The following is a 20820-nucleotide window of genomic DNA, read 5'->3' on the forward strand; positions in this document are numbered from 1 at the left end:
TGTTAATATAAGTGTTCAGGGTTTAACCCCCCCCACCAAATCTATACTATATCCAACCTGTGAGAAATGTGAAGAGACAAAAAGAATAATGATACACATTTTAGCAATAACACTTTAATTTTAACTTTAGAGCACAAAATACAAACTTTGAAATCTGAAATTTAAAATGTCTTGTTGGTGACAGAAAGATTGAATTTAGAAAACTAAGAAAATGTGTAATAAGGGTAAACTATTGTATATGTACAAAAAAAATGCTTCTTATTAGTAGATGTAAAACACAGGACTGAAAAATGTCCTGATGATATAGAAAAGATAACTCGACGAATAGAATTTGGACGCGTCTGCCGCTTGTAAAACACCTATTCAGTAGTAGCCGCCATTGTAGCCATAGTAAAAGGGTCTGTGTTGGGTGTATGGGGCATAGTGGTGTCTGGCGTGCCTGCTTCTCATCACATGCTGATGATTGTACTCCTGGTAGGGCTCAAAGCGGTGCAGAGGCCTGTAGTCAAAACCTGCAGGACACAGGACATGTTATATCTGGAGCCGACATGGCAGCTTCAAGTTATCACATCTTTGCACAGTGAAAAAGCTAATCAGCAACTAATCAAAATACATCGATACCTGAGTTTTAAAGCAAATATTTTGACAGCAGAGTGAATTCCAGCATGCGTGTCCCCATCTTTTCATTCCATTACAAGTATGTCCACATTCCAGTGTATGCACACTTACCATTTCTAGTCTCTCTGTGGTGAGGTTTTGGTGGGAGTGCAGCTCTCTGAGTTCCAGCAGATTCTAGGTGACACGTCTGTGGCCCTGGGTTTTCAAAGTTAAAGTAGTTAGTGGGGAGTGAATCGCTGAAGAACTCTGCCCGGCAGCCATTGTAAGGTATCTCTGACAAGCGCCAGTCTGTGAAACAGAGACAGCAGAAAAAGGGTCACTTTTAAAAGGAGCATTCTGTGTATTGATGCATTCAGTCTGCAGTCATTCCTTTGATTGTTTTTTTAGATATTCGTTTTGTATCAACCTACACTGATAAAATCTACTGCAACAGTTTCTCCCTGGCAGAAACACCTTAAAGACCGGGAATGAGTAGCAGTCTTTCCCATTTCTAATAACTGGTAGGACATTACTAGTACTTTGACACACTAATAAAACAGCATGAGAAGCTCCTGCAAAAATTAAAACTGTCAAGCTACATCTGCACATAACATGGGTATTTTTTGAGACAGGTTTTTCTGCATTCATCTTGAAAAATATCTACGCCCACATAAAAACACACAAGACGCCCTGAAGTGATGTCAAGAACTTGCCAAAACAATGTGCGATGATACAACCCTAACCATAGAGAAATCTGCTTAACTTGCCCACGCATAAATACAGAAGTTGTTCTTCTGGTGATGACAGTGCCTCTTAAGCCTTTTATGGCTGAGGGGTAAAAAGCCACGTCCACTAAAGTACCCACATACATGTTGTCAGGGCTTTAAGTTGCTGTTGCTTCTTACTATGCGATTCTCAGTAATAATATGGTCATTATCCAAACTTTGTAAACAATAAGTCTGTGTTCAAGGTCTCTGCAAAGTTTGCATAAACGTCTTACTTGTGTGTTTTGGAGCACTGTTATAGGTTGGCTGTTCCTCAGCAACCTCCGTGTGATCTACACCCAAAAAAAGCGAGAAAAAAGGTGAAGTTCAAACCCTGCAGAAAGCTTAGACACCAACAAACCACATTTTATCCTAGAAGTGGAAAATATTTTTCTGCATGTATGTGTGACTCCTGACTTCCTCTCACCATAGACAGTCACAGGACAGGGCAATATCACACCCCAGGCCTCTGCAGCGTGCTGTAACAGAAGAGAAGTTATCTTGCGATGAGCAACTGCGTTCCAGTGGACTCCGTCCTTCATTCGATGGTGCAGTGAGAATCTGAACTGGAAATGGAGGTCCAACACATCCATCCCATAGGCATCGGCCAGAGTTCCACTGTAGAAGTTGGCTTCAATCACATCGTAGCGCAACTGGGGTGCCTTGTGCTCAATCTGAGGCAAATAAGGGGGAAGGCAAAGCTTTAAGGCTCAAAACAGAAGATGGTAAAATAAAATAAAAAATAAAATAATGCAGAGCAATAAACCTATAAAGTAAGTATTTAAAAAAAAACCTACAGATCGCACCATAATATATTTATTAAAATTTATAAAAGAAATGTAGGCATCCCCACTTCCTTTGACACAGTAGCATCTGCTGTAATAGTTACACCTCTGATGAAGTCTCAAAAGCTTTATTTTGATACCAAGATTGCAATTACAACTCTGAATAAACAAAGAAATACTGACATACCCAATATACTATTAATTTTGGGCATGTCATTTCAAATAGAAATGACCCTTGGGGTTTCAGATGTTAATGCTATTCGATTTCTGCTGTTACTCAGCCTCTAAAAGCACTTGGCTGAGAGGACAGTGGTATCACATTATCCACTACAGGCACAAGGCTTATGCAAATTTTTTAGATCAGCTTTCCCCAGATGACAAGAGACTTTTGATATGCAATGTGTTTAACACAATCAGATTAGTGTTAAATCATAATATAAATGGGACTTGCTAACAGACCTCAGGCACCAGGAAACCGCCTTTGATCCTCTCTCCTAAGGGCATGGTGAGGTTCCACACAACCAGCGTTTCCTCTGGCAGAGCCTCACGCAGCTCGTCGAAGAACCTATGAAGGTTCTCCTTGTAGTCATCAACCCAGCTGCAACTGTATCTAGAACACCCAGTGCAGACATAAACAGGAAGAACAAAAATCACTACAGTGGGAGGAATTCAATTGGGAAAACAAAAAGTTGTGCTATGATTCTTCTGAACTGATAGATGCACACACAAAAAACTCCATCACTCTCACTTCTGACTCATCTCACATTATCTCTTTAATGAAATCAAATCAACAGCCTTATTAATAGTTACGCAATATACTCACCTTGAAATATCCCAAACACAGGAGTTAACAAAAACCAGATCTGGTTTCAAACCATGGCGGAAGTCCTCCAGGATGCTCTTCATGTAGCGAGAATAGATACGCGTCACGAAGTAAAAACGGACCAGATGGTGGGCGGACTGAAACTGTCGAACTTCCTTGTACTCTGTGCCGTTGTGCATTTGACCCAGACAGCCCCCTTCCACCAGGCAGTCCTGTTCGAAGCTCATCTCACCCTAAAGAAGTAGGTTACAAGTGTGAGGACAACACAAACGAAGAGGTGAACAGATATAAAGCACGTCATTCAAATACACCCATTTTTTTACATTACAATTTAAATGACACCAGTGGCATGATTACAAACTTTATATTGCATAAGTTAGCTGAGGTTTTAACTGGTAGCATGCACATGATTATAGACCCTGCACGCTTTTTTGTATCAGTGTATAAAACTGGTAAATGTTAACCCTTGCCTTGCTCCGCAGTTGTCTCAAGGAAAGATATTTCTCTTTTTGTACCAGCAGAACAAGATCCTTGTACACTGCCCGCTGAACTGAGGAAGAAATAAAATGATAGATTAGAAGTAGTCCCCATAGATTAGTACATTACATTATACAGATTCGATAGCTGTGCTTTCATTGGGCACACCTTTCCAAGAGCACTTAATATTTAATTCATCACTTAGCAGAAAATGGGCTGGTTTTAGCATTTTAGAAATTGCTGATAAACTGAACTTGATTACTACCATCAATTTGAGCCAGAGAATAGTTTAGAAAGGGAAAAATATATACAAGACTTCTGGATAAAAATGTCTTGATGACAACAGTTGACACTGGGGCACAGGATACATTGAATAGGGTCAGAATTTAGGGCTTAGAACATTGAGTTTTCATAGGGTTAACAACATGAAAACATGGATCCATCCTGGATTGGGTGAACAATTTAACCTGGTTGTGGTAAAGCACTCATCTGCCCCATTAAATTACACATATTTGCAAATACACTGCAACGTACCCGAGTGTAGTTACTGACCATGTTCATCCCTATGATCACAGTGAACAGATATGGTTACCACACTCTTGTATAATAAAGATGCCACACACAAATCTGCGTGTCTGATGCCATTATTTGAACTTGAACAAATGTCATGAAGAACTGATGTTATTTATGAAGGTAAACGGGTATTAATTCCAGCACTACCAAACTGAACCTAATGAAGTGGATGTGAACGGTACATACAGTTTATTCACAAAACAGTCAACGTTGGGCAAACAAGAACACCTTAAGTATAAATGCACAAGATAATGTAAATACCGATTCATTAATTTTGTCAGCCAGCTACTCACTGGAGTCTCCCAACACCACGATGAACTTGTTATGGAGCAGCTGGCTGGCCTGCAGGTGGCTCACACTCTTCATGATCTCCCGCTGTTAAATTACAAAGTCAAACACTGTTGCGTCTTTCTATGGGCTCAAATTGCGGTCATAAATACTTTCCACTAAAAATGCCTAAATGTGTAAACTCAAAGGTGAGGTAGTTTTTCCAGATGAGATATTGACCGGACAGAGTTTCTCTACCATACTTCCAAGCTTCTCGCAATAACATTAGCTTAGTAATGACCAACAGTGGTTTAAAAAATAAATAAAATAGCTGGCTATTTTTCTGTTGGCTTAAAATCACTTATGTAATAAATACTTACCATTTTTGAGTTTAGATGCAAACTGTACCACTAATTCCAGCCTCTTGTAAATGCTATGTGTTGGTGTTCAGTGTTATTTTTCAACCAGTTTAGCTAGCGTTAGCCAAATTTCCTCTGAAGTGGCTCTTGCGCCACTAAGTTTTTAGTTTTAAGGCCCGAAGTTGCGACAGCCTCCTCAACCACTTAGTGTTTTAAAAGTTTAAAGTTGATGTGAATTTAAAAAAAAAAAGAAAAAAAGAAAAATTACAAATATTTCACTCCAGAGTTTCAAGCACACCCCCAAACTGCAGGTGTCGCCAATTAAATGGTGCTTTTAACGACTGTGCGCTACCTTAATGGGTCGACACTAATTTTAAAATGAAAAATAAATTACTTAATAAAGAAAAAAAATTAATTTAATTAATATTAGAGAGATATTAGATGCTTTTAAAAATTAAAAAAAAAAATTAACAATATGAATAGTTATTTTTTTTTAAATATACGTGCACATATGGAATTACAACCACGCCTCTTCTTGTGCCTGTTAAGCCATTTCCTACTTCAAAAACAATCTCTTTACTGTGATAACACTTAGTGATGGGATTTCCGGCTCTTTTTAGAGACCCGGCTCTTTCGGTTCGGCTCACTAAAAAGAGTCGGCTCTTTCGGCTCCGACCGGCTCATCGGGTTGTTTTGTTGCTTTAATTAATTTATTATTAACAATAATATAAAATTATGCACAAAAGGAATTACTAACGTAAAAAAAAAGTGGTTTTATTTATATATGTTTATATATAAATATATGCGGTGGCCCCTAGAGACAAACCACGTACAAACTCCAAAACACATTTCTAGCATGAACTGAACTTCCAAAGCAGAGCTACTAGATCACTTAAATTACACAATTGAAAGCATGTGTGTATTGTTTGTGTATTTATACACAGGCACTCGTATATAGTCAAATAATTTAAAAAAAAGTTCATTTACCTGTTACTACCACACACCAAATCCGGTCGTTGGTACTTGCTGGCTTGTGTAGCCACTAGGTAACAAAAGCTCAACACTGCGCCCAGCATCCTGGAGCACTTCTGTTGTTCTTTTGTACGTGTTTTGAGTTTTTATGTGCTTCGGAGTTTTTACGTGTTTTGGAGTTTGTACGTGCTTTGTCACTAGGGGCCACCGTAAATATACTTTTATTTATTCACTCCACATAAAATGTAATAAATAAATCATATAATACAAAAATCAACTATTCACATTTCAACTTTTAACTATTAAAATTTTCAGCTTTTTCTTTTTAAACAAATTTAAAATGAAACAACACAAAACACTACAAACCACAACACAATTAAATATAAATTAAAATATGAAAACAAAAAGAAGATGCACATTCTCTGTCATATGGGCCTGCATGAATAAACTTTCTGAGTCCTTTATCATCTGCAACTGAAAATAGTTGTGGATGATTACTATACCTTACTAATGTGACGTTGTTGTCCCTGGCTCTCTCTCTCTCCCTCCCGCTCTGTTCCTGTGCTACTCAGTGTAACTACCGCCCCTCCCCCCTCTGCCCAGCGTAAAGCACAAGGCTCCCGTGCTGAGTGAAGCAGAAAAAAAGTGCGAGAGAGAGGGTGAGAGAAAGAAAGAAAAAAAACCCCCACGTGACGGCTTGCGATAAGGAGCCGGCTCGCGTCGTTCACTTCAAGGAGTCAGCTCTAAGAGCCATTTCGTTCGCGAACGATCCATCAGTAATAACACTAGCTGGCCCAAGGTTTTCTATAAATCAGTTAGTTTTTGGTCATATAATCGAACACTGTTTGTGTAAAGAACAAATAAAATCGGCCACTTAAAATTCTGAGTTTGGCAGAGAAAAGCAAAGGGAAAAAAAATCAAAATTACATAAACTTCAAACAGATTTTTGTCTTTCAAAAATGAATCTTTATTTCTTTCCATCGGGAATGTTGGTGAGGCTTTAAAATGGGAAGTGAAAAAGCAAGGCTCATCCTCATGCTTCACTTTTACTTTCAGTAGAAATCACTGTTATCATCATAATCTATCACTTGTAACTGATCCTTTTTCTTTTCTTTGCCTTCTTCTTCCTCCTCCTCTACTTCTTCTTCATCTGTCTTCTCATCTTTCTCAGTCTTGTCCTCCTTGTGAAATTCCTGGTATATCCCAGTCAGAACTTTAGCTGCTTCTAGAGACACTTTGAGACTTCCTATCACCTCGTCTTCATCCACGCTCACAACTGGCAGGAAGAGAAACCATTTGAAAAAATATTATGATTTCTACAAATTAGATGTAGTCAACAGTCATTTTAACTACTATGAATTAATGTGAAGGGTCTTGATGGTTTCCTTCACATAATAAATATCCATTTATCTTCATGCATGCTCAATCATCCAGGTAGGGAAATCCCAAAAAGTTGATTCTGTTAATCTCGATGTGTGTTTCAGTGGGAGAAACGTTTCGTCAACCATCCAGACTGAGTGAGTGAAGAAGTCACTTGGATGAGTGACGAAATGTTTCTCCCACTGAAAACTCTGCATCGAGATGAACAGACTTTTCGGCATATCCAATTAATAAACACTGCTCAAAAAAACCTCACGCACTGTCAAGCTGCTGTTCAATGACATCATTTCCTGTGAGCAGCAGTTCCTGTAGGTTCAGAAAAGCGTGTCCAACGTCCACACACTCCTCGTTATCGTCCATTGGCTCACTGACTACTGTGAACCTTAACCTGCCGTGACACATACAGACACACGAACTTACATTTAGAAGCAAGACTTTTCAATAGCAGAGATATTATTAAACTTCTTAAGTCAGATTTTAACGTCAGATTTGCAAACACTACCTGCCCTGGTTGGGGTCAGTGCCCTCCAACTTCGTGTAAAGATACTGTCTAAGTGGAGTTGACTGTGAACCATCCACATAAATCACTGAGAAAGAAACAGAGATTTTGAGTCTATTTAGGATCTTTAAAGTTCAAAGCTTATTGGCACAAACATGGACAGCTCACTAACTCTTACCTCGTGTAAAGTTGTAGTGAATCTCCTCTCCTTTGGTAGGTTTGCGGAGGGACATGGGTGTTTCTGTTGTCTCCATCGGGATGCCCAGCAGCCGATATTCCACGTACACTCGCTGCACTGACTTATCCATTGCCACATTTGAGGAAGGTTCAAAAGTCAGGGACAGAATCTCCACTCGAAGCTTTTCTCCCTGAAATACAATGACAAAATGTTGGCCTCCACATTATTTCCAAAATAAAAGCTCATATTGTGTCCCCCTGTAGCACTATGTAGAAGAGCACAGTAAAGGCGGTATGATTATAATGTTTCCTTTGTTGTCTGTTGTTGCTCCATTCTTTCAGACAGTTACCTTCCTCATTTTTCGTTTTGGTGGTATGACAACGATGTCACTTTGTGAGGAACTTGACTCTGAAGATTCGGGGGCTTCAGTGTCCTCTGCAGCAGCTGTTTAGTCAAAATCAAAGCACTGTCAGCACTGAGCAGTCCTTTTTCTGCATGTTTAATGAATGGCAGAATAAAGCTATAAATTGCCGTAAGCAACCTAAATCAAGTGTGTTGTTTGTATATGAATAGTTACCGCTCTCACTCCTGTCCTCGTCTTCACCCTCAACAACTGACACCTGATCCACAATGGAAATATCCTGAAAAAAGAAAAGACAACACATGAGCCCATTCATCAAGTTCTCATTTGTGTCTTTTCATTCTAAATTTACATAAATTAGCTTTTCACAGCATTGTTTTGAATACAAGAAGGTGATTGAGCTGACCTGAGTTCTGGCATCGCTGACAGAGCTGACCCTCGACGCAGTGGCGGGTGATTGTCTGGAAGATGTTCTCTCTGAATACCTTAAATAAGATTTAATATATTTTTAAAAAATTAATCATGTTCTTCTTACAAAATTTCTTATAAGTGACAGATGGATGAAACTGTTTTAAATAAATGTGATGCTGAAAGATTATTTTTTGTACCAATAAATAGTTGGTTTTGCAAAACATGAAGGTCTCTGTGTGGTGTTTGAAATGTCAAAAGTGTTGTTTCCAGCGAAAGAACCACTGCCCTTAGTGATTGATATATTTGTTTACCATATTATTTACACATTTGGTCCATATCAGGTCTTGAAGTTAACTCTATTCTGGGAGAGTCAATCTTAAGCTGTTTCTGCTCAGCTCTGCTGATGATCATAAAAGCGATGTTTGAAACTTCCAGTCAATTATTAAAACAATTAAAACTGATTATTATGGATTTAAAAATCTTATTTGGTTTTCATATGTAACTATTTTCAGTGATATCAACTTTAAGAAGCGCCCCTTGTATTAAAAAGAAATTACTTAGTAGCTGGTAAATGAGAAGGTGTGGTCAGTCTTGGCTCAGGTGTCAGATGAGGTGTTCTCTGGTAAAGCTCAGGCGACCTCTTAGTAGACCTCTTTCTGTCTGTAGACGTTGGCCTCACAGAGGTGGTTTGCTCTGCTCTTACATCTTGTGAGCTCCTCTGCTTGGTGGGTGGTGGCCGAGGCTGTAAGCCGACAAATATTGTATATCAGTGCACAAACAAACATGGCTGTATTGCGTGCTGAACTACCTCACCCACACATTCTTCAGATTAAAACCCTACCCAGGATTTTATCTCTTTCTGCAAAGGCTCAGGTTTCCAAGTCTGTGAAAAAAGCCATAGAAAAACAGATTTTAAGCTATAGGGGATAGGAAGTGTCTTTGAACGCACAGATATCATGCACTTTCCTTACCTTCACTCTGGGCTTAGCTATGGGTCTCTGTGATGCATCATCCTTCTCTTGTCTCCTCTCCTCCCTTTCACTGCTCTCCCGTGCTCTGCCCTGCATGTCCGCTCTGCTTCCCTGTCGGCCTAGCAAGGCATCCACAGGTGGCTGAAATGGGTACTTCCATTTCATCATTACTCTGACCATGCCTCGAGGTCCACCGGCTGGATCTCTCAGCACATAATCCCCTGACAAAATATGAACTTGTGAGATATTCAGCCTTTCTGGTTTTTGAGCAATGCTACAAAACTGATTCAGAAACAGATGGTACTTTACAACCTGTATATGATCAGTTTCCCTAAACAAGCATGTAAATAGGTTAAATAAAAGTATTATAAACCAATTTGTGTTACTTTGTAGATACTTTGTAGCACTTTTTTCCACCTTCATCTACATTAATGTCTCCTGGAGTTATGGATGCAGAAAAATCATGCAGTTCTTTTACTTTTCTCCATCCCTCACCTCTGATCTCTCTCCCTGTAGCCAGGGTTCGCAGTGGTATTGGGGTTTTGGCCAGATAAGGTGGAGGTATCTGGTCATCACTGTCATCAAACACGTACACCCACAGACTGCTTGACCTGAGAAAAAAGTGCAATTGAGTGAAGTTAGCAGGCTGCTAAAGGTGAGATTAAATAGAAACAAAAACAGAAGAAAACTTTTGAACTAGCGTACCTGAGGTACTGCAGCACATCAGTTGTTATTGCAAGTGGGTAACTAGTAGCGTCATTGAACACTGGATCAGCTGTGCACTTGGTTGTTTGAGAGACATGTGGTGGCAGGTCGTAGAGCCTGTATGTCAGGTAGGCATCAGGAAGTAGTCCTGGCCATCGAGCGCTGAGGCCCACACAGCGTTCCAGCATTACCACCAGTTCATTGGGGATTCCTCCACCATAGTCATGTAACTCCTGCCATAAATATAAATCGAGTCATAAATAGATTCTGTACATGTTTGGAAGCAGAGCATCCAACTTTAAAAGGCTACTTCACCCAAACTGGACTCAAATTGGAAATAAATAAATATAATGAATGCATTTTGTAACAAATACATACACTTAACTGTAAAGCTAATACTGAACAAGGTGACAAGGGGCACAGATTTGCCTTAACACATGTGAACATACATGTAGCTCATACAGTAGGTGCAGTATGAGCTGGAAGGCCAAATTGTGTGTATTCCCAGTGTGGACACACTATTCACTGTGCTTTCATCAGCTTATCTTCTCTCTGATTTACCTCATGAATGCTGTCTTGCCACCCAAGCGTGATCTGCACAGGACTTCTGTGTCTCACTGTTTTCCAGTCAGCTCCACTCTCTGCCACAGTGGCCACAGGCTCTGCAGGAGGGAACAGACGTGCCCAGAAATCCACAACACCGACAACTTCACCCTCGTGTCCTGAGAGGGAGACGGTAAATAAAACGAAAACATTTCTAAGAGATCTTTTTGTTCATCTATGCAGTGGAATTAACAAAACAGCTTCTCTTTACACACCTGTAATATTCACGTGTCCACCAATACGCTCTCCTCTCCTCTCTATGGCACCCATTAGAGACATTTGTCCACTTCCGTGGGTCACAAACCGGACTCCTCCTAATGCCTGGTGGAGCTCTACTCTGACTCTTGACCCCTGACCTCCCAGCCGACCCACATCCCGGACTGTCAGGCAGTAGCGGGATGTGAAGCCATAATTGGGCTGGCTTCCCGACACCAGAGGAGTAGAGTGCATCTCAAAGTCCAGCAGGCTGTACGTGCAGAAGCTCACAATATCTTCACCTTTATCTGCCCCTGGATGGATGCCCCCCATAATACGCAGTCCTGCTGGGGTGAAGGTTGCAGCCTGGTGGTGGGAATGAGCAGTTATCATAACCTTTGGGAAAACAGCTTGAAATGATTCAGGCTCGGGATGTGAGTCTTTACCTTCAGGTGGATCTCTAGCAGCGATTCCCCAGCCTTGAGCTGAGAGAATGACATGTCATCCTCAATGGGCTGCACCACCTCCTGATCTCCAACTGGCCAGGTGTACTGTACTGGTATGGTACGTTTGTAGTTCCTGGGGCTGTATGCCAACTCTTTCAACTGGGCTTTAGGTACAGAGGAGAAAATAAAATGTTTGGAGATTCTGTCTAATGTACATCATTTCTTGCATGTCAAATAGTAAGTCTGAGTAACTAATTAGCAATTGTTTGTCGTTACTATAATGTAGAAAGGGTTGCTGTCATTTTCATCGTCACACCTTGTAAACTGTTGATCTGCAGAGCTCTTTTTGATAGCAGTTTGTCTTTCTCTGCAATCCTCCTCCTGCTCTCCTCTCTCTCTCTCTGCACCTTCTGGCTGACTGTACTTAACTCTTGCTTTGAGAAGAAAATGGGAGAAATTGCAAAAAAAATGGCGATAACGGCTATGTTCCACATAATTCACATATGCATTTAAAAGCTGTGCAAACCTGCAGGTCTTTAGTGATTTGGTGCTCCAGCAGTAAAAGGTTTCTGGTTTTCTGTAATTCGAGCACAGACTCAGCATGAGATGCCTGGATATTCACCAGCTCGCAGGGTGAATCTTCCAACTTCCCATCAGCCAGGAGGAAGCGCAAACCCTCCTTGCTCTCCTGCTGCGTTCTAAATGCCTGCAGTGAAAACGACACGAGGCTAAAAAAAAGGCAATTTATCTACTAATTTATGTGGTTTGTTTGTCTGACAGGGTGCAACGGAGTGCAAACCTTGATCTGCAGAAGGGTTTCGCTCAGCTCCTCAACGCTCATGTCAAACTCCTGGAAGAGAGGGAACCGTGTCACAAAGTGTGCTTAAAGCACCGATAACACACAGAAAGTGTAAATTAGCTGCTGAAAACTTCGGACCTTGCTCACAGAGTCCAGCCTGTCCTGCAGAGCAGAGACCTGCTCCTTGTACCGGAACACCTCCTGTTCCAGCTGCTCTTGTTTGTCTCTCATAGACAAGGAAAGCTCTAAATGTAACAACAGAAATGAACAAACGGGGTTGTTATTACACAACCTGTTTGCTTTGGACGAGCACATGCTGAGAAATGAAGAGACCTCTTTCTTGCTCCATCTGCTCCTCCAGTATCTCCTTCTCTCGTCTCAGTTTCTCCTTCTCTACTTCCAGCCTGCGCCTGTCTTCCTGCTCTGCGAGCAGCATTTCCTCCATCCTGCTGATATTTCCCCCGAGCTTCTCGCTTGTCTGGAGCACTTCTTTCTGTTTTTCCACCTGGTGATCATGGGTGCTTTGAGAAGATAAAGTACTGAAAAAAGGGTGGAAAAAAAGGTTTAAATAACCACTGAAACAACAGGTGATGTTTTGTGGTTTATATTGGAATTAATAACTTTCTTTGGTCTTGAAGCACATACTCTTTTACCTTTCTAGCAGCGTGTCATAATTTCTTTTAATCAGGTCCCTCTCTCCTTCCAGGTCTGATATCCTCTCCTGCAGCTGATAGAGAAATTATATATTATATGATCTCCAGATTTTTGGTAATGACCCATAGACATCCTTCTGTCATCTTTGAGGTTCTCTCTTAGATTTGTTCCTGCAGATGAGGTAGCGTACCTTGTCGAGGGTCTGCAGAGACAGGGTCGTGTTGGTAAGCTGTCCCTCTAGTTCCAGAGCTTTTTGTCTTTCCTGTTTCAGTTGTTCGGTCAGTTCCTCAGCTTTCCCCAGCAGAGCTCCTTGACTTTCCCTCATTGATCTCTGAGTCTGATATAAAAACATGGCAGTCAAAAGTACGATTAGCGGTTTTTCAAATTTTACTTACCTGAAACATCAGCTGAACTTTATCAGTGTGCTGAGACCTTTACCTCTTCTAGCTGATTCTCATACGCCTAGAAGAAAAGCAAAATGTCTAGTAAGCTGAAAAAAGAAGTTCCTGTGACATAAGAAAAGAAATGTTTGACAGACAGTGTTTCTGACCTCTTGCAGGTTGGTGAATTTCTCCTGTGTAACTCTCAGGGCAGCACTCTTTTCTGAAAGCTGCTTTTGCAGACGGATTAAATCCACATTCTCCCTGATAGTTATTCTGGTAGAGACAAATCATTTTGGACATATTTCATGGATGAATTTACTTATGTTCTTTTTTTTTTAAAAAAAAGCAAAAATGCAAGTGTTTGCTTATGTTTGTGTTTAAAGTTTAAGATCACAGGTTTATTTTCTGTCCTCACCGTTACATCAGTGGATGCTCAAACACGATGAACGCTTTAAACAAGGCTTCATCTCAGACAGCTCTGTTTTTGCTTTTTCAGTTTTTGTTGATGACAAAGAGAGGGAACAATCCTGGTGTTTGCTCACACCTTCTGTTTGCAATTTGCAGCCAATAAGAAGAAAGTTCAAAAAGGGAGACTGAGGAGCTACGACACACAGTGAGCTTTCAGACAGTGAGTGGGTTGAACGGACAGGCTGTGCCGAAGCCCAGTAAAACATAAACAAGACTTATTTTAAATCAGCTGATTCACTCACTGGTGAACTGTGCAAAGCTTGTCTGGTAGAGTGTGAAAGTGAGCACAAAGGGCTCAACTCAATTCGAGTGCACAGCCATGATACAACGTGTGAGATTATTGTATGATATGCTGAGAGGATACATGCTGTATCATGCACAAAGGCACTTAGCTCTACAATGCTGCCATTTGATGTTCTTGCTACAAACGGCTCAAGCAAATTAAGTCAAACTAGGATGCTGTCATGCTGAGCATTCACAGTTATTCTCACAGTGAACATAAATATCCCCTAAAAAGCCTTTCAAAAAATGCAGTAACATCAATTATCCTGTTTTATTTAATTGTTTCATTATTGTCTCTGTGATGTCTCTGCTGTAGCTACCTGTGTCTGTCGGCCTGTTGCTTCCTCATCTCTCGAAAGGTCCCCTCAATCTCTTTCTCTTTCTCTCTCAGCGAGTCTCTGAGCGCCTGGGCAGTTAGTTCCAGCTCTGCCACCCTCACCTGTTCTGTCATAGTGGACCTGCTGGGTGGGAAAGACACAGTGAGATTCAGAGGCTTTTAGCGCAGATGTTTTCCTTGTCGCTTATTAATGTGCGTCATGTGATTTACTTCAGCTACGCAAGAGTGTGGTCAGTCATGTCACGCTAAAGGATGATCTGCTGTAGCTAATGGATCATTTGGTCATTTAGCACATCACACATGGGACACTTACAACCTCTCCATCTCTGCCCTGGTGTCTTCCAGTGTAGGGCCATATCGAGGTGGTGCAGTCTGGGCTGCCCTCCTCATTCCACCGTCTCCGTCCAGATTTTTACCTAACAACACGAAGACCAGGGAAGGAAAATAAAGAGATTTAAGAGGGAATCACTGCGGCCTCTATTCTTGTTGTTGTTGCTGTTGCACACACCTTTACTGAATTTGTAGGGTGTGCGAGCTCCCAGGTCCATAATGTGCTGCTTGGCCAGGCTGAGTTTGTTCTGCAGCACTCCTTTCTGGCTCTCCAGCATTGCCACTCGGGCTTCCAGCTCCTGTATTGTGTCCTCCATGTCCCTCTCCTTAACACCACTGGAGCCAGGACTGGTCTGACGAAGACGCATTAGCCTAGCAGACATACTGAGGCAAAGCAGAGAGGTTTAATTGGCCACAGTTTGGCTGACAGGTGTTCAGTAAGTGCCTTTAAAAAGTGCAAAAGGCACTCCTTAATCTCTCTTTGGAGTTTCAATATTACTTTCATCTTATTGCCAGTAAATAAATTTTCATTAATATGCTCCACGTTGTTCAAATGTATGGAATCAGGTACAAAAAGTGTATTTTGCGTGTGTTACCTGCGTAGTCTCTGGTCCTGGGTGCGTGTGTGTTGTTTTAGCACACTGTTCTCCTCCTGCAGTCGGAGGCACAGGTCCTCCAGGTGCTCTCTGGGAAATCGAAAAAGGCGCTGAGGGTCTGCTGGACAGGGAGATGGAGACACAGAGAAAGCACACACAGACATGAAAACTGAAGATTCTGTTGTGCGACTTCCATACAGACTATAAAAACCTGAAGTGCTTTTACCTTTTGTCCTCATGACATGATGCTTCTTCCAGGACTTGACATCCCGTAGAGTATCTGAGAAGATGGCAATGAGGCGATATTTGCAGTTATTCCTAATGATTTACAGTTTATTTATTGCCTAAACCCTGCTCATAATTAATAAACTGAGACTTAATGCAAAGCTAAATTGTAACATTCATTGGCATTATCTCTTTGATGCTTGTACTTCAAGGTTTTGGTTTATTTTCTTCAAGTTGTGTTTTTAATGACAGACAAAAACACATATCAGTACAAACCAACCTGGGACAGTTGGCATCAGTCCCCCTCTCATCAGGCCCACATCCCTCACTGGGAGGTCCCCAGCTGTCTCGTCCACCACCGGCGACATTACACCGCTCTTCACAGACTCATCTTCTCAGAAACCTTCAGCCTTACAAAACCTGAATTTGGTTCAAATGAGGTTGAATTGCTGAAGACGAAATACCTTAATACTGCAAATATGACACGTTTTAAAGTTTCACTATGGTAACTACACTAAACGGCAATAAACAATTAAAAACAGAGAATAATTGTAGGGTCTCTACAGTCTAACTGTTTTTAAAGATATTCCAAAGTGACTACTTTAAACTGTAATGTGCTCAATGCCCAGAAAAGCTAACAGTTTATTTTAAAGAATTCAGACTTCAACACTGAAAGATTTCCTAATAAGAACTATTTAACTCACCGTGTGAGAATTGTGTGGTGTTTCCTGCTTGAGCCCGGTGTCCAGCACAACCAGGCAGGATTTATGTCTGTCCGTCCTGTCCAGGTTTAATCCCTCTTAAGACTTTCTTCTTTCGTTCCTTCCCAACCTCTGTTAGCTTAGTCTTCACAGAGAGATGCTTTCTACTTTAGATCTATGTTAATATATTTCCGTGCATAGATGTAATTCAGTGAGAAACATTAGTATATAGTAGTCGTGGTCCAATCTTGAAGCAGTGTTCCACATGCGTGGATGCTAATCCTATTTCCATGATAATCTGATTAGCGAGCATCAGATTGTAGATTAAGATGTGCTCTGAAATCAGTTTGTAGTTAGGTTATAATGACTGAGGAGAGCTGTTATTAGAGTGAAGCAGGTCTCAGATCTGTTTACTGAAGCACAAGGGAAGCAGATAATAAATACGTGGGTGGAGGCTGTAAGCATATACAACAGATAACAGCAGCTGATTGAAAAACACGAGTATGGTTCTCATGTAGTGCTTTTCTACTCAAGGTCACTTTTATTACAGTATTTTCAGAGGCTAAGAATAAATTGACTGACAAGCAGTTTCATGGCCTGATGGTTTATTATACAAATGAAAAGGACATACGAAGATGATTCAGTCAAGTCATTGTGTTGCATTTGTATGCTATAGATTTTCAGTGTTGTTTTAAATACAAGGATTTACAAGAACATTAGAGCTGTAACACTCAAGAACGGGAAGGCCAGAAAACAGATGAAACCAAGACGAACTTGTATCAGGATGATGGGAGGAGAAGGAAAGAAACAGTTGATGATCAGAAGCATGTGGTGGGACCAGTGTTATGGCATGGACATGTACAGTCACTAGTGTTTATTGATGATGTGACAGCTGATAGAAGTAAAAGGATGAATTCTCTAGTATACAAGCCAGAATACAATATATCCTATATGTAGAAATCATTATTTTACAGTTGCTAAGCAAAGCAAGTAGAGTTTGAGATATTTATTGAGAAAGGAGTATTTTTTATGAACAGTTTCATTCAAAAATTTAATACTAACTTTAGAATTTGCATGCAGTTTTTAAATGTTTAAAAATATCTTCATGCATTACAAAACAGGGAACAGTTTAATGCAAAAAAACACAAACAAACCCAGATCGACGTACATCATATAGTGATGTCATCTAAGTCCTTGCCTTCATCAATTCCACTGACTTGGCGGATGATAAGTGGCGATTTGTTGCTGCCGTTGTCACTCATGTCAGGGTTAAAAAAGGGAAGCATGGCGTCGGTGAATTGGACGCATTTGAAAGAATAGATGTGTGACTGGGTCTCTGCGTCGTAAAATGACACCCTGCCTTCCTCATAATCCAAAAACACCCCAACGACATGTGGTCTCTGAGCGAGGCACAACAGCTCTGCCTGTCCAGCACATGCCCGGTACTCACTGCCCTTCCTCAAACAGATAGTCCAATAACCATCTTCTGGACACAGTGTGATCAAACCTTTCCTGTTGACTGATTCTTTAGCTACACCTAGATCCCACGCTGTCTTGTCTCCGACATCCACCTCCCAGTAGTGCCTTCCTGTGGTGAATCCCTGTTTAAGGAGAGAGCTACACATCACTGACTGCCCATTTTTCCGTGTATCACAGAGAGCAACAAAAAGACAAAATGTTTAAAGGGGAACCCGCTACATCTTTAATTACCTTGAGGGCGAGGACACATGGCGCCGTGTCAAAACGCTCTGGTATGTCGGCCACGTTTTGTTCAGCCTCTCCATCCCAGACCTGCCTCCCATCCTCTGATAAAACCAGCCAAGGGTTGGCTGTCCTGGGGTCCAGCTGAACATCAGCTGGTAGGAAGACACAGTTTATGCGGGACTTTATTAGCCTCTTATTTCTAATAAGAAAAGATTTTTGTGTGGTTTTCTGTTTTGTCAAAGCAGGAAATATAAATGTTCCCTTTCATGACAGTTAACAGTGAACACTCTTACCTGCATACTGCTGAATCTTCTCATGCTCTGCAAAAAGATCAGAACATACGGTCAAAAATACTCCACCCATGTGTGATCTTTGATTGCGATGTTGTTTGAAAGCAGCTGTTCAGTCATTTAATGTAATGATGCTGACAAAAAACAAATACATAAAAAAAGCTGAATAGATATGAACCTTGAATGGAAAGTTTTTTCAGCTCCGATTGCAGCTGCTGCACAATGTTGACCACTGCTCTGCGTAATATCCCCAAACTGGTGTCTGCATGGACGATGATTTCAGAGCAGGATTTGGCCGATGGAGGAGAACTCAGAGCTGGAAACCTCTGACACAAAGAAGAGAAAACTTACTTTAAAAGCAATGATTTACAATACAAAGCAGGATGACTTAAAAAAAATCCTGATTTTTGTAACTGGATACAATAACAGCAAAACAATGACAAATGATCCATCTCCCACTGAATTGGAGCCACTTCCCATGTGTTTTTTCTGTCTACCTCCCCACCTTCTAGAAAATAAACTAAATTCCTAACCTGTATGAGATGGAGGTGGTCATCTGTGTGAAAAAGCTGCTCCATTTCACTTCTTCTCCTCTGCAGTTCAGTGATTTCCAGCTCCAGTTCTGCAACGAGCCTGTCTGCCCTCTGCTCCGCTGCCGCCTGCCTCCTCTGGATCATCTCCACCAGCTCGGCTTGATTTCTCTCCATGGTACGAATGAGAGCGGAGAAAACCTGCACGCTTCTCTCTATGTCTCTCTTTGAATTTACCTATAGAGGGCATTAAGCAAATACAAACAAAAACACATTTTTCCTCAGGGCAGCAAAAGGTTCAGCAGTAGATCAATTTGAACACATGTGGCTTCCAAGCAGAACAATACAGAACCCAGACAGTTGATTATGTCCATCTGAACATTGTGTTTTCAGTGTTGTCACTCATTTAAGTGAGTTCATCAGTCTCAGGGAACTTACATAATGACCGAAACCAGCACCATTGCCTGACAATGTCCAGGAGATTTCACACCCTGGACAGGGAGGAATGCCAACTGGGAGACAGGGGGACGATCTGAGAACTGAACTGAGAAAGGGCCTAACTGTCTTACAATGTGCTGATTGATCAGTGGTCACGACAATTTGCATATTAATGATGATGAAACTGAGCTCACGGTCCATTGTTATGGAATGGTGCCAGTTTCTAGGTGCTTTAATCACAGCCTGAGAGGCTTAAACCCCCAGATATTCTATGCTCTTATGTTAACTCACTTTGCTGAGCTCCACACATCGTTTAATCTCCTCCACTTTCTGCAGTCTGTCCTGGATCATTTGCTGAACATCACCCTCGATTCTCTTCATCTGCACCTAAACGTTAAAACGAGGACATAACCTTTAAATAGTTACAGTCTTATGCCAGAGTTTAGCATTTAATTTAACAAGAGTTCAGTGCTGCGGAGGAGTTCACACCTTCCTCTCTTGGCTTTCTCGTTCCACTGGGACCGTTTTGTGAGAGCGGTGGTCGGTTTCGGTGCACAGCACACAAACACACCTCTGGTCACTTCTGCAGAACAGCTCCAAAAGCCTTTGGTGCTTTTTACACATCCTGTTCTGCAGCATTGCCACGGGTTCAATCAGCTTGTGAATCCTCAAGGTGGCAACTCTCAGGTGAGGCTCCAGGTGCATCTCGCAGTACGAAGTCAGACACGTGAGGCATGATTTCTGTGCCTCAGTTTTCGTTCCTGTGCACACATCGCAATAGATGACTTTTTCTGTCGCTGCAATCACGCCGTTCTGCCTTCTCGCTCGGATCTGCTCTGAAATTTCCTTCGCAAAAGAGTTTTCACAAAGCTCAGGGCGGCCTTCAAAGACTGTGTGACATTTGGGGCAGCTAATTGCACGGCTAACGTCCCAGTGTGTTGTGATGCAGGTGAAGCAGAAGCTGTGACCGCAGGGGATGGAGACGGGCTCTGAGAAAACATCTTGGCAGATGGAACACTGAAACTGCACCTCTGACAGACGAAAACTATTGGAAGCCATCGCCTCAGAGCTAAAGAAAGAACATTAGAGAGGAGAGAGCTTAGAAAACATTAATCATTTACTTTCTGAGTCACTGAGAAAGTCACTATTGGTAACACTGGGACATTTACAAGGCTAACAAATGACCTCAAACGTAGATCAAGGTCATTTTTCAAGGCATTTCCCATATTGTCAGCTCTGTAAGTACTTGGAATAGAGCCAGACGCACAAACCTCCTTATCAAAGGTTTGAAACAATTCAAAGCAGTTCACTGGACAAAGTCCAGCTGCATGGTGACATAGTTCAGCCTTTCACTTCCTCTTTAAGCTTAACTTTAAAAAAGGGCCTGAGACACTGAACAGACATACTAACAGGCTCCTTCTTTTCCAACCATTGTAATTTGGATGTGGAAACTTTTCAGTATAACATATTCCCTTAGGGGGTAAAAACTGACAGCTTCAGATATTAGTATAAAGTATGTTATTTGTCTGGCACAAAGGAAAGCAGATCAAGAGCAGAAATATCTAAAAAATAATGTTGAGTCATACCTAGTTCATCTCTCATCGTGTTTTGCTCTTACCTTTCCTGAATGCGAAAGCTGATCTCTGAGGCAGCGAAACATAATACTAGCACTGTGGTTGTGAAGCCAAAGTCCTCCCTATTCAGCTGTTGGCACACC

At 41.3% G+C, this 20820-nt stretch overlaps 3 protein-coding genes across 7 annotated transcripts; all 3 read right to left on the reverse strand.

The window, feature by feature from the left end:
* Window positions 1-98: 98 nt before the first annotated feature.
* LOC113018561 (PC-esterase domain-containing protein 1A-like) lies at window positions 99-5189 on the reverse strand. 3 transcript variants are annotated; one of them, XM_080299887.1, is made up of 9 exons: window positions 5153-5189; window positions 4313-4394; window positions 3440-3519; window positions 2970-3202; window positions 2606-2756; window positions 1789-2035; window positions 1598-1654; window positions 730-906; window positions 99-512 (listed from the first exon to the last, which is right to left on the reverse strand). In XM_080299887.1, exons 2-9 carry the CDS (start codon window positions 4383-4385, stop codon window positions 364-366), a joined length of 1167 nt encoding a protein of 388 aa, XP_080156013.1. In that variant the 5' UTR covers window positions 4386-4394; window positions 5153-5189; the 3' UTR covers window positions 99-363. The 3 variants fall into 3 exon arrangements, with proteins under 3 accessions (XP_080156013.1, XP_026017445.2, XP_026017446.2); XM_026161660.2 differs by lacking the exon at window positions 5153-5189 and adding an exon at window positions 4667-5078; XM_026161661.2 differs by lacking the exon at window positions 5153-5189 and having other exon boundaries at window positions 4281-4332.
* A 1371-nt stretch (window positions 5190-6560) lies between these two features.
* On the reverse strand, window positions 6561-16398 carry rpgrip1 (RPGR interacting protein 1). Of its 3 annotated transcripts, none has more exons than XM_026161667.2 (31): window positions 16145-16398; window positions 15721-15860; window positions 15442-15495; window positions 15216-15336; window positions 14798-15003; window positions 14603-14705; window positions 14273-14410; window positions 13370-13475; window positions 13258-13281; window positions 13010-13156; window positions 12819-12892; window positions 12499-12704; window positions 12304-12410; window positions 12166-12216; window positions 11893-12072; window positions 11683-11800; window positions 11367-11530; window positions 10941-11286; window positions 10684-10844; window positions 10123-10355; window positions 9913-10028; window positions 9418-9638; window positions 9288-9329; window positions 9004-9188; window positions 8442-8520; window positions 8252-8315; window positions 8024-8118; window positions 7675-7864; window positions 7500-7584; window positions 7258-7385; window positions 6561-6893 (listed from the first exon to the last, which is right to left on the reverse strand). In XM_026161667.2, exons 2-31 carry the CDS (start codon window positions 15806-15808, stop codon window positions 6670-6672), a joined length of 4056 nt encoding a protein of 1351 aa, XP_026017452.2. In that variant the 5' UTR covers window positions 15809-15860; window positions 16145-16398; the 3' UTR covers window positions 6561-6669. The 3 variants fall into 3 exon arrangements, with proteins under 3 accessions (XP_026017452.2, XP_026017451.2, XP_026017450.2); XM_026161666.2 differs by having other exon boundaries at window positions 14273-14413; window positions 15216-15333; window positions 16145-16397; XM_026161665.2 differs by having other exon boundaries at window positions 14273-14413; window positions 16145-16397.
* Window positions 16399-16729: 331 nt separating this feature from the next.
* On the reverse strand, window positions 16730-20168 carry LOC113012066 (E3 ubiquitin-protein ligase TRIM39-like). The gene is made up of 7 exons (XM_026152021.2): window positions 19593-20168; window positions 19395-19490; window positions 18669-18902; window positions 18314-18461; window positions 18139-18165; window positions 17852-17997; window positions 16730-17742 (listed from the first exon to the last, which is right to left on the reverse strand). Exons 1-7 carry the CDS (start codon window positions 20160-20162, stop codon window positions 17311-17313), a joined length of 1653 nt encoding a protein of 550 aa, XP_026007806.2. The 5' UTR covers window positions 20163-20168; the 3' UTR covers window positions 16730-17310.
* Between the last annotated feature and the right edge of the window lie 652 nt (window positions 20169-20820).

Source organism: Astatotilapia calliptera, chromosome 3 (assembly GCF_964374335.1).
Source record: "Astatotilapia calliptera chromosome 3, fAstCal68.1, whole genome shotgun sequence".
Classification (NCBI taxonomy): Eukaryota; Metazoa; Chordata; class Actinopteri; order Cichliformes; family Cichlidae; genus Astatotilapia; species Astatotilapia calliptera.